General features: G+C 37.1%; 2 protein-coding genes across 5 annotated transcripts in view; both read left to right on the forward strand.

Moving 5' to 3' along the window:
- LOC122257284 (cytochrome P450 3A29) overlaps positions 1 to 2,631 on the forward strand; it is a 10,657-nt gene extending 8,026 nt beyond the window's left edge. For all 3 annotated transcript variants that reach the window (XM_043022509.2, XM_086546085.1, XM_043022508.2), the window contains exons 3-6: positions 318 to 446; positions 786 to 892; positions 1,115 to 1,258; positions 1,543 to 2,631. In XM_043022509.2, the coding sequence (XP_042878443.1) occupies positions 318 to 446; positions 786 to 892; positions 1,115 to 1,258; positions 1,543 to 1,648 (486 nt within the window). In that variant the 3' untranslated portion in view covers positions 1,649 to 2,631. The remainder of the gene's footprint in view (positions 1 to 317; positions 447 to 785; positions 893 to 1,114; positions 1,259 to 1,542) is intronic.
- Positions 2,632 to 8,352: 5,721 nt separating this feature from the next.
- LOC122267586 (X-linked retinitis pigmentosa GTPase regulator) overlaps positions 8,353 to 12,500 on the forward strand; it is a 33,312-nt gene continuing 29,164 nt past the window's right edge. For both annotated transcript variants that reach the window (XM_086546083.1, XM_086546084.1), the window contains exons 1-4: positions 8,353 to 8,479; positions 10,596 to 10,721; positions 11,500 to 11,592; positions 12,197 to 12,259. In XM_086546083.1, coding sequence (XP_086402209.1) covers positions 8,449 to 8,479; positions 10,596 to 10,721; positions 11,500 to 11,592; positions 12,197 to 12,259 — 313 coding nt within the window. In that variant the 5' untranslated portion in view covers positions 8,353 to 8,448. The remainder of the gene's footprint in view (positions 8,480 to 10,595; positions 10,722 to 11,499; positions 11,593 to 12,196; positions 12,260 to 12,500) is intronic.

Raw genomic sequence — 12,500 nt, forward strand, 5'->3', positions numbered from 1 at the left:
CATGGGTAAACAGTGTATACATAACGGATGAACTTTGTTGATCATGTCACATTATCATTTCAGATGTTGATAGGCCCTACAATTATTTTCTTATCTTGAGATAGCGTAAACAACATCAGTAAATAGCAACTGTTATCTTGTATTCTTTAATTTCCTCAATTAAGGAAAAAAAACACGAAAACATACAGTAAATGTCTTACTGAACACACCCACAAAAAATTTAATCGGAGAGATCACTTGCAAATACATTAAACATAAAGTAGGAATGTACCGACGTTGCATATTCAGTTTGAACAACCCTTTCTCTCCCATAACAGACAGATGGCCAATTGACGTACGAGCAGGTGAACAGCCTCACCTATCTGGACCAGGTGTTTTCTGAGGCCCTGAGGCTGCACCCGCCTGTTGTGACCTTCATCACCCGAGAGGCAGCGGAAGATATGCAGGTGGGTGGGCCTGTTTCATAACGCTAGGCCTTCCCGAGAATGTTATGTAGTGGATAGTTTTAGTAAAATAAAAAGTTGATAGATATGTATTTCTAGTTATCATTTCGTATTATTATATTTTCTATTATTTTTGGGCCCTGAAAACGAAGGGGAAATGTCCATGTACTCTCTCTCTCTCTCTCTTTCACTCTATCTTTCGCTCTCTCTCAATCCATTTTCATATAGTTGCAGTCGGAATCACGAAAAAAATCCATGTTATTCACACCTACAATAAGATTATTATCGTCTCATAGAAATTGACTTTTAGTCCGCTGTGGTAAACAAAGTAACACATTCCAGATTGGCGACGTTCACATCCCTAAAGACATGAATGTACTTATTCCCATCTGGCTGCTCCAGCGAGACCCAGAGCAGTGGCCTGACCCACTGAAGTTTGACCCTGATAGGTAAGATTAACTTCTTTTCTCTATTATCAATTGGGAAATTTCCACAGATAACCATATAGCCATTACTTATGATTTTTAGGGGGGAGGGGGGGCTGATGAAGGAGGGACTGATAACCTCACAAACGACTTGGCTTAAATACACTAACGAGTAGGGATTTTCTCTTGTAAAAATATTAAAACCTTAAGAGTATATCCTATATTTACCACCTCCTGATCCGGCAGATTTTCTCCGGAAGCCAAAGCAAACAACACGAGGCACCCGATGGCCTATATACCGTTCGGAGCTGGTCCAAGAAACTGTGTTGGAATGAGGTTCGCCCAGCTGGAAGCAAAATTAACACTAGCAAGAGTATTGCTGAATTACAGGTATGGGAGTGCTGTTGTGTTTTATCAGAGTTTTAGATGACTGAATTAACATCTGATTTTTTTTGGATTGATTTGTTTGGAAAGGAGCTTTCACGGGACCTTAATTTTAATGATTTCAATCAGACCATTTCAAGAAAAGCTCTCTATTTTCCTAAATCAAATATGATAATTTACACAAACTATATACTTTTAATATGTACTAATGATATATGCTTTATTACTATCATTCAAACTCACATCCGTATTTAATATCATTGTACTACCGATTCTCTATTTTCGCACAGACTTGTCCCTTGTGAGGAGACTCCAAACCCGCTCAAATTTGAAATTCCCACCGTAGCCATCAACCCAGCTGATCCAGTGTTAATAAAAGCAATACCAAGGGAGTAGAACAGTGTTTCTAAAGCTTTTTTTTCTTTCAGTATTATCACTGTTTAGAATTACCCCTTAGTAAGATCCTTCTTTATTCACTATTCAATCTAACATTACGTTATGAGTGTATGAACAAGCTTTACTTCTTGATTATAATTCATATTGTTTTATATGGATATGCAGATATAGATTTAATTACAAATTTTACTCTCCCGCTTAGGTTTTCCCAGCCTAAGTATAGTTAATGACCTATCCAAAATGTAGGTGTGACCCAGATAAAAAAAAAAGGGTGCTCCACCCAAAATGTAGTTTTACCTCAGCCAGAATATGATTTTCCCCCATCCATAATGTAGCTTTTCCCCCAGCCAAAATGTAATTGTCCTCTTACACTAGCAGAAATATAATTCTAACTTCAGCCAAGATATAATTTTACCCCAACCATAATGTAGTTGTACCGTAGCCAAAAGTGTAGCTTTTACCCCAAGCAAAGTATGTCTTTCCAAAGTATATTTCCCCCCCAAGCCAAATTATAATTCCCCTTGCTAAAATATATTTTTACCATAGTATTTACCTCCAGGCAAAATAAAAATGACCCCCTCCAAAACTTAGCTCTTGCCCCACTACTTACCCCGAGTTTGAGAACTACTTGATTATACCACAAATCTTCGCAATTGAAGATAGATAATAAAAACTACGGTATGTCTTCCTATTCATTTGATCCTTTATGTCTCCTTGTAACAGAAAATAATATATGAATGTAATGTTATTTAATCTTTCAAATATAACATGTATAAAAGGGAAGTGAAAGGTTAACGATTTGGAACAGGATCCCATAGGCACAGAATGATAAATACATCAGTAAGCAAAGGCAGCATCAAGTATGGCATATTGGAAATACTTGCCTACTAACTATCCATGACATTCCTTACATATCTAAAACATTTACCTTTATAATTATTTTAGAACTGTACAATATTATGAAATAAATGTACATAGTATAAGACATTGTTTAATTATACCTTTAAGAATTGCGCAAGGATGTCCTTGTGTGGCCGCCTCGGGAGATAATACTATATGCTTCTTTATATTTGATATATAGGAATATATCTGAGGACTTACTTTCACTGATATGCAGCAGTGGTATGTTTGCAAGCTTATACATTGTAGATCAATAAAATGGGTCATCATAGTAAATAAGATGCTTTTTCATAATGTCACAGAAAATAGATAACAAAATCAAATGCTTTGTGGAGTGGGGCAGTGGTGACGTGTCACTGCTGACGTCACACAAAGACTCTCCATGGCATGGGAAAATATGCCGAGTGAAACATCATCAGGTAAATCTATCATGACTAAGAGGCACCAACTTCCTAGTTGAAGTTCCCTTATGAGACTAAACACTGGGTTTAACACGACGAAATTGCTCAAGATTACCATTCGTGTACTGATTCTCTGCAAAGAAGTTAGACTGAAGAAAGCCTTCAAAATTGCCAGAATGAGTGCTAAGATAGCTATATATAAATTATACTTTTGCATCTTCGTATTTCCTTTACTTTAATGAAAGTAGCTCTATGCTATACCCATTACACAAAAGTTAAACGTATAAATATAAGAGAACCCTAAAATACGTCATATTAACCTCTTCTTAAGTAAAGCTTATCTTACCAGGTGATATAATGTGAAACAAATATGACAGTAAGTAAACGTCCCAGGTCACACAGGGAAAATATCGTGTGAATATCAGCATGGACAAACATACACACACACACTCATATATATATATATATATATATATATATATATATATATATATATATATATATACACATATATATACACATAGATGCATATACACACAAACACAAACACACACACACACACACATATATATATATATATATACATATACATATACATACATACACACATAGGTGTGTTGTGTGTGTGTGTGTGTGTGTGTGTATGCGTAAGCCTGAACAATTACGTTGGACTACCTGAATGGTTGTTCAAACTGTACTACATCTCTGAGATATCGTAAGCTTAACAAAGCCATTGTAAATCACTGAAGTGTTCAAGTATCCCTGTGATAGTTAAGAATGGATACGATTGCTCAGCAATCATCAACTATTGCCTTTATCCCCAATAACTCACTGAGATATTATTCCTATAGACATTGCCTATACCTAGATAAGGCTTAGATTTGGAGCAGCTGAGGAAAAATAAGACAGAAACATTACATTGATGACTTGTACAAAGACTAAATGAAGTAAAACAAAACATACGACAATAAAATGTAATAAGAAAGTTCGCGTTTGGATAATGGGGAAAGATAAAGGCAAACAAGAATGGAAACCGTGGGTCTGAGCTGCGACAAACACATGACCCATTCTAAGCATAATGGGGCAAGACTACCTCACAGCCTAATCTAAGGAAAACACCACGACCACTCTCTCTGTAGCCAAGGGACAATGTCTATTCCGGAAAGATCGATCAAATCCGACACCAGAGACACGAGTTGCTTTCCTTATTCCTCTTTCTCGTGAACTGATGGGAAAGAGAAATAAGGCTCCTAACAGTATTTTTTTCTCAATGTTGCTGCACAGAACCAGTGATTCAATTTCCCTTTGGTATGTCATCAGATATGCGATGACAAACAGTCATGTGACATAACTGAATCAAAGGGGGTATCGTATACAATAAAACAATAAATCATCCCAAACTAATTAAGTATAGAAGAGCGTTGCAAACACCTGAAACAATAAAAACGTCATCAAGAGTGCTTAAGAAAATACTTGAAAAGTGTTAAATGAGATGTATCAATACAAAAGAAATATCATTAACAAACACCAACAATTATCATAAATACTAAAATAAAAGAGAATAAACTCTGGCAAGTACCGTGTACGGGAGAATGGGGTGAACCGTTCAGTTTAGGTCAGTTCAGTGAGGATTATGAAATAACTTTCACTGGGACCGAAAGGTCCTGTAATTTCTTTCAGCTATTTAAAGCCCTCCCAACATCTGTGTTGGGAAGTGCTCGGCGGGGAAATCGTGTGTATTCACACTCTTAATCTGTGCATGGTCGCCTCGACACATCTTGATCTGTTTGCGAAGAGTGTCTGTAGCTCATACCCCATGTCCACTATACCATCTGGCAGACGGGGAGTTTCTGGCTTTATCTCTGTTGATCTGCTGGACCCCAGCATGGTCTGCTGCCTTCACTTTGCATCTTAGGATAGCTATGCCTACCTTATATAATGTAAATACACATTGATCCATTACATACATGAAAATCGACCAGCTTAATTTCACAGACACTACCATCATGCCAACATAGGACGATGAAGTAGTATAAGGAGGCGTTGTCTGTCACCCTACGTGATAGAACCTGAAGGAGTAATGGTATAATTCTGCCTCGACACTCCCCGCTTCAAAGATGTCAGAGATGGGTGAATCCAAGTTCAAGGTGGTGTAGGACCTTCTACCTGAGGAGCAAGTCAGAGGGAACCTGAATGACCTCTGCACGGAGGTCAATGCAAATGTCAGAGAATGGAGATTTGCCTCTAGATGGAGGTTGAGAAGTTTTGTCCACCTGGGGGCACCCAGAATAATCATTGCAACTTCATTCTGAGGGTTGGTAACAGCAATGATCAGGGTGACAGGCGTAGTCCATGACGGGATGGATCGCATGGATGTAGAACGAGATGTGTTTGCCAGACTACATTTATGGCAGAAAGTCGTGCTTTAGTCCTGTTAATCGGGTACTGATCTCCCTGAGGATGTCAAACCCATGGCCTTGGACTTGGCAGATGAGATCTCCATTCCAGTTCTACAACAATCCTCATACAGGAGATCCAAACACGTGCCCTGCCCACAGTATGCGTCCTAGTGGAAATGAGGGCAAGATTATCTGCATAGAAGATTAGCCTGCAACCTCTGATAGTTATTAATCAAGAAGAGAGAATATAAGAACCTTGAGCCGGACTGAGAATCTTACCCTAGGGTGTGCCTGTTTCTAGAACCTGACCCAGGTAGATCAGCTCCAGAAGTTGTCCCGTAGCAAGGCCAGAAGCTTACTCATATTTCCTTTCCCAAAAAGGGTCTCCAAAATGGCAAAAGGACTTGTCAATTCAAAGGCCTTTTCTAGATAAAGAAAAAACACAGAGCTATTATTGCTGACGAAGCTCAGGAGTGTGGTTAAACTATGCTCCGTATTTTTTCGCTTGGTGAATCCATGTAGATGCTCTGGTGGAGCTCCCAGCTACCGTTGAAGTTGGTTCAACAACATCATCTCCGCCATCTTACAGAGATAGCCAAGAAGGAAGATGGGATGGCACCTACCTGGCTTCCTTGGCTTTGGGATAGGGACAATGTCAGCCATCTTTCTACTTGGGGAAGGGTAGAGCTGGCCCAGGACCGGCTGATAAGGTGCAGTAATACACGTTCTCCACCTAGTCCCAGGTGGGAAATGATCGGACAGGAAATCGTCTCTCCCAAGAACTTTGCCTGATGTGTTCTGGTAGGCACTCTGTAATTCTTTCATAGAGAATGCGGCATCAGAACCTGCAGGCAAGGTGGTGCTAGTCTCAATGAAGTTAAGTCTACCGGGTTGTAGACGTTCCCGACTTATTCTGGTGTCATCAGATGCGCCAGAGTTTGATGTTTCCATGGGGTACTCCTCTCCGGTGACGGTTCCTGTCAGACTCATTAGTGTTCCCCTGGTGAGGTTCTCTAGGGAGAAGACCATCTGGTAGACTTGACCTTGATGGTCATAAGCTTTCTCCTGTCCATCTTAGGATGTCACTAGGGCTTGGAGTCTGGTGGTGGTGGAGGGTGATGTGGGGGGAGTCACCCCAGGCTAGAGTGAAAACCGGTTCCCTAGCATCGGTCCGCATCTCCAGGGCTGAGACAGCCAGAGCCATCGCCCTCAGGGTGGCCTGGGCTGCTTTATTTGCCTTCTCACTAGTCTTACCCAAATCCATAGCAACTGCCATCAGCACCGTGGACAGCAGATCGTCCTCATGAATGAAGAGGGGATTTCATGCTCCTTGGTTTTTGACTGCCCTTGTGGCTCAGATCCCTCTGAGCAGTCACCAGCACTTCAAGCACTAGGGTGGCTCTATTACAAACATTCTAAGGCTGTAAGTGCGCCAGTTGCCCAGGTCTAGGGAGATGATGGATAGGACCTGCCTAGGAGGAGTCTTTCCCTTCAACAGACAGGAAGCCTCAATGGGCAGGGATGTGAAGTGATCACATCCAAACCAAAAGAGACTGGAAAGTCAAGTAACAACAGCTTGGTCCTATCACCTGGCTTGATCTCAATATTGCCATCGGAGATTTTAGGTATTGCTGGGACCCTAAATTGGATCCTTCGATTTGTGGCTCTGGACTTCCCTTCCGAGACTATCGCCGGCCATACCCGTTTCTGGTCGTTCCTCCGATTTGGCACCGGAGAATTGGCCAGAGAAGCCTTTTTTGAAGCTACAGAACACAGACTAGCCGACCGCCAGTTTTGTCCACAGCCTGAAATCAAATGACCATGTCAAGATCTCCCTTACACCTTCCCTTACCTCCCAGGTCTTTAATCACATACTTCCATTCATCAAATCTCAAACACAAAAGTGAACCGCAATTATGCCAAAAGAATGAGCAGAACCATAGTGTGAAAACAACCATAAACCCTTTACAAGTGTATTATGCATAATTTAACATAATTCCCTAACATGTTACCTTATACCTAGGATCCTGATAATTGGCAAGTAGACTTTTACAATGTAAATACAAATCTATCCATCATACACATGAAAATCGACCGGCTTAATTTCACGGACACAACCATCATGCTGACATAAGACTATGAAGTAGTAACCCCTTGACCCTTACCTCGTCGAGATCAGGCGAGTAACCTGACTAATCCTAGATCAGGACGCCTGTCTTGCCAGAACAGAAGACCAAAGATGCATTTTCCTAGCCGCAGAGCGCTCTCTCGAACGGCTTTTCATCCAATAATGCCCCGAATGATTTCAATTATCTATATCGTACTAGATTGAAACTTACATATTTCAGACTTTAATTTTTTTTTTTAGCTATGACGGTCACCTACCTCACTACACCATATGAACACGAACACACAGCAGATTGGATTACTGCAATTTATTTTTGTTACAATTGTTATCATCATTATTATTATTTTTTTTTTTTTACAAAATTTCTATGAAGTGAGAACGCTAGAACATAGTCACAGCAATGCACAGCTTAACACATTATAAAAAATATTTGTAAAAAAATTGTATGTAAGGTTATTTATAGCAATCCGTAAAAATAATCCTTCTCTGGTGTTGACCTACGGTCCACCGGCCGAAAGGTAAATTGAGCGGTAGATATGGGAGGCACAGAGATCGCTTAATAGGAACAACTATTTCAGTTGGAAGTTACGTGAATGAAACCCATTCACGTCTATTCGAATTGATTTCCATTACTACTTCACCAGGATGTAGGCGCCAAAAACATGTTACTAAAAAAAAAAAATCGTTCGATCGATATATCACAGTCTATCAAAGGGAACATTACCTGGGATGTCCGAATATTAAGTGTCTAATACCTGCAACAAAATCATCGATTAACGAATAAGCTAAAATATGTTCAAACGAATGACTTTCCAATGCATGAGACATTTCATTTCCAGTCAGTGCGGCATTTTGAAGCATTCCGCGCGCCGCCGCCGCCGCTGCCGCCGCCGCGTGTCGTCATAAATATCCCAAACGCGGCCATCGATCCTCGCGTCGACTCGCTTCGGAGCCGCATTGTTTTGATTGAAAATGGCAGTGGGAGACGACTTCGACATCCCAGGTAATGTTTTGTGTGATATTTTATGGATTAAGTGAATGACAGCCGGTGAAAGTGGGACTGTTTTCTGCAGAAGGTGTTAGATTATCGCTGAGTTGTGCATAATACCTTGTAGTACGAGCTAAAAAGATTTGAAGAGTGTTAAAGTCGCAGCGGTGTAACTTGAACTCCGAAGACTTGTATGTATGGAGTTGCATGACAGTGTATGTGAGAGGGGAGTTTGAAACTGTTCATGTACCCAATAGCTTGTTACGTCTTAGAAAACAATCAGATCCAAGTATTAGTAATTTCATAAGTGTAGAGTATAGTAAAACTCTTTATTGTCATATAAAATCGGGTAAGGTGCCATTGATCGCGCCAGCACTGCAATACCAATGCACTGTCACATTTAAAGTAGGAGTAAAATATTATTGAAATGCTTCCCTAACTGCTCATAGTCAGTATTTTTTTAGGGGAACAACCGTTATGATATAAGTTATCGTAAAGGTTTAGATTTCACTTTCTTATTCCAAAAAAAAGATTGGGAAATCACAATTTAAATAGAATAAAAATAGCTCTCAGAACAAAACTATTTGTGTATGTTTGCAAGTGGTTGTTCTTCTTATTGGATTATATGATTAAGAAATTGATCATGTCACATAATTATCAAATTTATAACTAAATAGTAGTTTAACCAAGTGATAGTTTAAAACTGAACTAGCCAAATATCATATCATATCATTACCCATAGAATATCAATTGGTGTATCCCAGTCACCTGCTGGTGCTGGAAATGGCATAGTCTGTATTTTCTGAAATACTTTTATCACTGTTGAATGTAGGTAGACTTGTGTACTGTACTATGTATTAATTTCATAAACTGCTCCGGATTTTTTTTTTTTTTTCATACATCAGGAATGTGTTGTGATTAATAAATATATTATTTAAAGGAATGTATTTAGTACAATAGAATAAAGGTCTTAAAATGTAAGATATATGTTAGTTTCACTACTTTGAACAATAATTAGGTATGACTTTTTTATTAATTGATAATTGATTCCACTGATAACAGTTGATTGTGCAACATGTATGGAATTTCAAATTTTGTGTGTAGTAGTGAAGACATGACTTTTTCAATTATTTCTGTATTTAGTGATGTTTTAGTAGTTCAAATTTTGTTAATTAATCAAAACAATTGTGTCATTTCACAAACAAAAGTGATAAGAAAATGTCATAGTTTTGAGCAAGATAAGACTATCCCAAAATAAATTTTTCATTGTTATTACAACTGTCTGGGGTATTACCAGTTGTCCACCCCCCCTTCCCATTTTTTACCTATTGGGTCTATTTTTTAGAATTTCATGTAACTGCTACCCTGTATATGTAACTGGTTTCAATCATAATTTCTTTATAAAGGAAAAAGACTTATAATTCTTGTTCTTTGTATCAAACTCTGATATAGCATGATATATGTATATTTGATAATGATGTTAATTTTAGTTCTTATCTTACCAATAAGCTTGTGTTATTTAGTGTATATTAATTTTCCTGGAAATTTTCTCCTGGGAAGCACCTTGCATTGTGACTCCTTGGTTCATCAAACAAATATGAGAAGTGGGTATTGATTGAGATATCCAGGAATGACCTTTTCACATATTGATAGCTGGCAGAGAGACCTAGAAAGTGTACAGTTTGAGAACCTGTTGAGGTAATCCTGAGGTAGGCATAAATACTTGGTTCTAAAAATGACTGTTCTCTAGAGAGTTGTCTCACCAAAGATAGGGTGTGTATTTATTTCATTAATATTTTTACTAGCTTTTTCCTTTTTTTCTTGTTGGTGGATGTATTATTTACCACTGGTTTGTTTGTTTGCCTCCATGTAGGTTTTTCATTTTTTACAGATTTATTTTTATAGATGATATTCATTTAAAAACAGAAAAAGGTACTCTTGATTTTATTTACCAATTTTTATAAGTTCGTGTTTATGAAGATATATTATCTTTTAAACAAGTACTTCAGAAGTTATATAGTGAGGAAATAATTAAAACATATTTAATTCATCTGTGCCCTAGAAATTCCTCCATGTATACGATATTTCAATCTCCCACTCTTTATTCATTACAACGTCTTTCTCCCTCCAGATACAGGGGCAGTCTTTACATTCGGAAAAAGTAGATTTGCTGATAATGTGCCGTCAAAGTTCTGGATCAAGAATGATGTTGTTGTGGAGATTGCATGCGGGGATGAACATACTGCTGTCATCACAGGTAAAGGAGAGGATTAGTAAGCAGGCATTTATCACCATCGTCATTGTCATCGTCATTGTCATCGTCATCGTCATCGTCATCGTCATCGTCATTGTCATCGTCATCGTCATCGTCATCGTCATCGTCATCATCATCGTCACCGTCACCGTCATATTCCTTATCATCATTGCTGTGATGAAAGATATAGTTTTAATATATTGATATTGACATTATTTTTGTTATCCATATTGTTATTGTTATTTTTATTATTATTTTCATCTTTATCATTATTTTCATTTTTACTATCATTATTATTATTATCATTATTATTATCATTATTTTTTATTATTATTATTATTACTATTGTTATTATTAGTATTATTATCACTATTTACATTATTATAATCATTATCATCACCATTATCATGATTATCATCATCATGATCATCATCATCATGATCATCATCATCATGATCATCATGATCATCATCATCATCATCATCATTATCATTATCATTATCATTATCATCATCAATTATCAATCATTATTAATAGCTTTAGTGTTATTGATTTTGTTGATATTGCCATCATTAATGCTATTGGCATTATTGTTGCAATTATTGATATTTTTATATTGTAAATCTTATTATTGATATATTTATTGCTGATATTATTATTGATTTTTTTTTACAGTTATGGATATTATTATTATTGTTATTACTGTTATTATAGGAAACATATTTTGCTCAGAACTTGCTCATTATTCAATTGTTAAATGAGGTATGAAATTTTGCTTCAGAAACCGGAAGATTATTTATGATCGGGAGTAATGATATGGGACAGCTAGGCCTTGGTTCGACAAAAACTGTTCACAAGCCATCATGTGTGAAAGGTGAGATACTCAATGCCATTTTTTCAGTTCACTTAAACAATTTCCATGTGGTTATCATAGTGTGATATTTTTATCACTTCAGTATCTGTTTTCTGTTGTTTGTATCATTAGTGTTGATTGCAGGATTAAGGAAACTTTGGCTGAATATGAAATGAACATAATCTTCTCTTAACCCTTTGCTATATAGTATAAAATACTATCATGTTGTCAGAGGACATTTTGGTGAAGTTAGAGAAGATGATGATTAAACTGAGTGCAAATATACTTTATATTTTCTCTGTGAAATGAAAATAGTTTTGTATAGAGAAATATATTTAAGATTTCAAGCCATTCTTTATTTTATAGTTATTATTCTATGAAACTACTGATTAATAATGTTAGTATAATAGATATGACATTGTCTCTGCTATTAGAGTTTATAAAGGAAAGATTTGCATGTTTGAGTAATGATTTGACAGAATTGTTTTTGGTATAGTTTGAATTTATGTTTATATTTTTGCTTTATATTTTTGCTTTAGAATATTAAGAACATATCCCATATATGTTACATATAAGGAGAATGCCTAGGTACATCTTTTTCAAGGATTTTTCTTTATTCTTTTAGCCCTAAAGCCGGAGAAAGCATTGCACGTTGCTTGTGGACGTGCACACACTCTTGTTGCCTGTGGTGAGTGTTTATATGGTTTTGATATATGTGTATTTATGTGTATTATGTTCAGAATTTGTTTATTAGTGCAGTTATGATAATGCTGCAATGGTGTCATAATCTTACAATTTATGGAGAAAATTTTCTCCAGTATGCATTATGGTTTCTGATAAGAAGAAATATAGATTGTGTTTTCTTCACTGCTAATTAGTGAATTGCTGTGTTTTGCATGGTTTGGTTAGGAAACAGGGAGGATGTTTTT

This window comes from Penaeus japonicus, unplaced genomic scaffold (assembly GCF_977035675.1).
Source record: "Penaeus japonicus unplaced genomic scaffold, GWHDUDI00000001_assembly GWHDUDI00000017, whole genome shotgun sequence".
Lineage (NCBI taxonomy): Eukaryota > Metazoa > Arthropoda > Malacostraca > Decapoda > Penaeidae > Penaeus > Penaeus japonicus.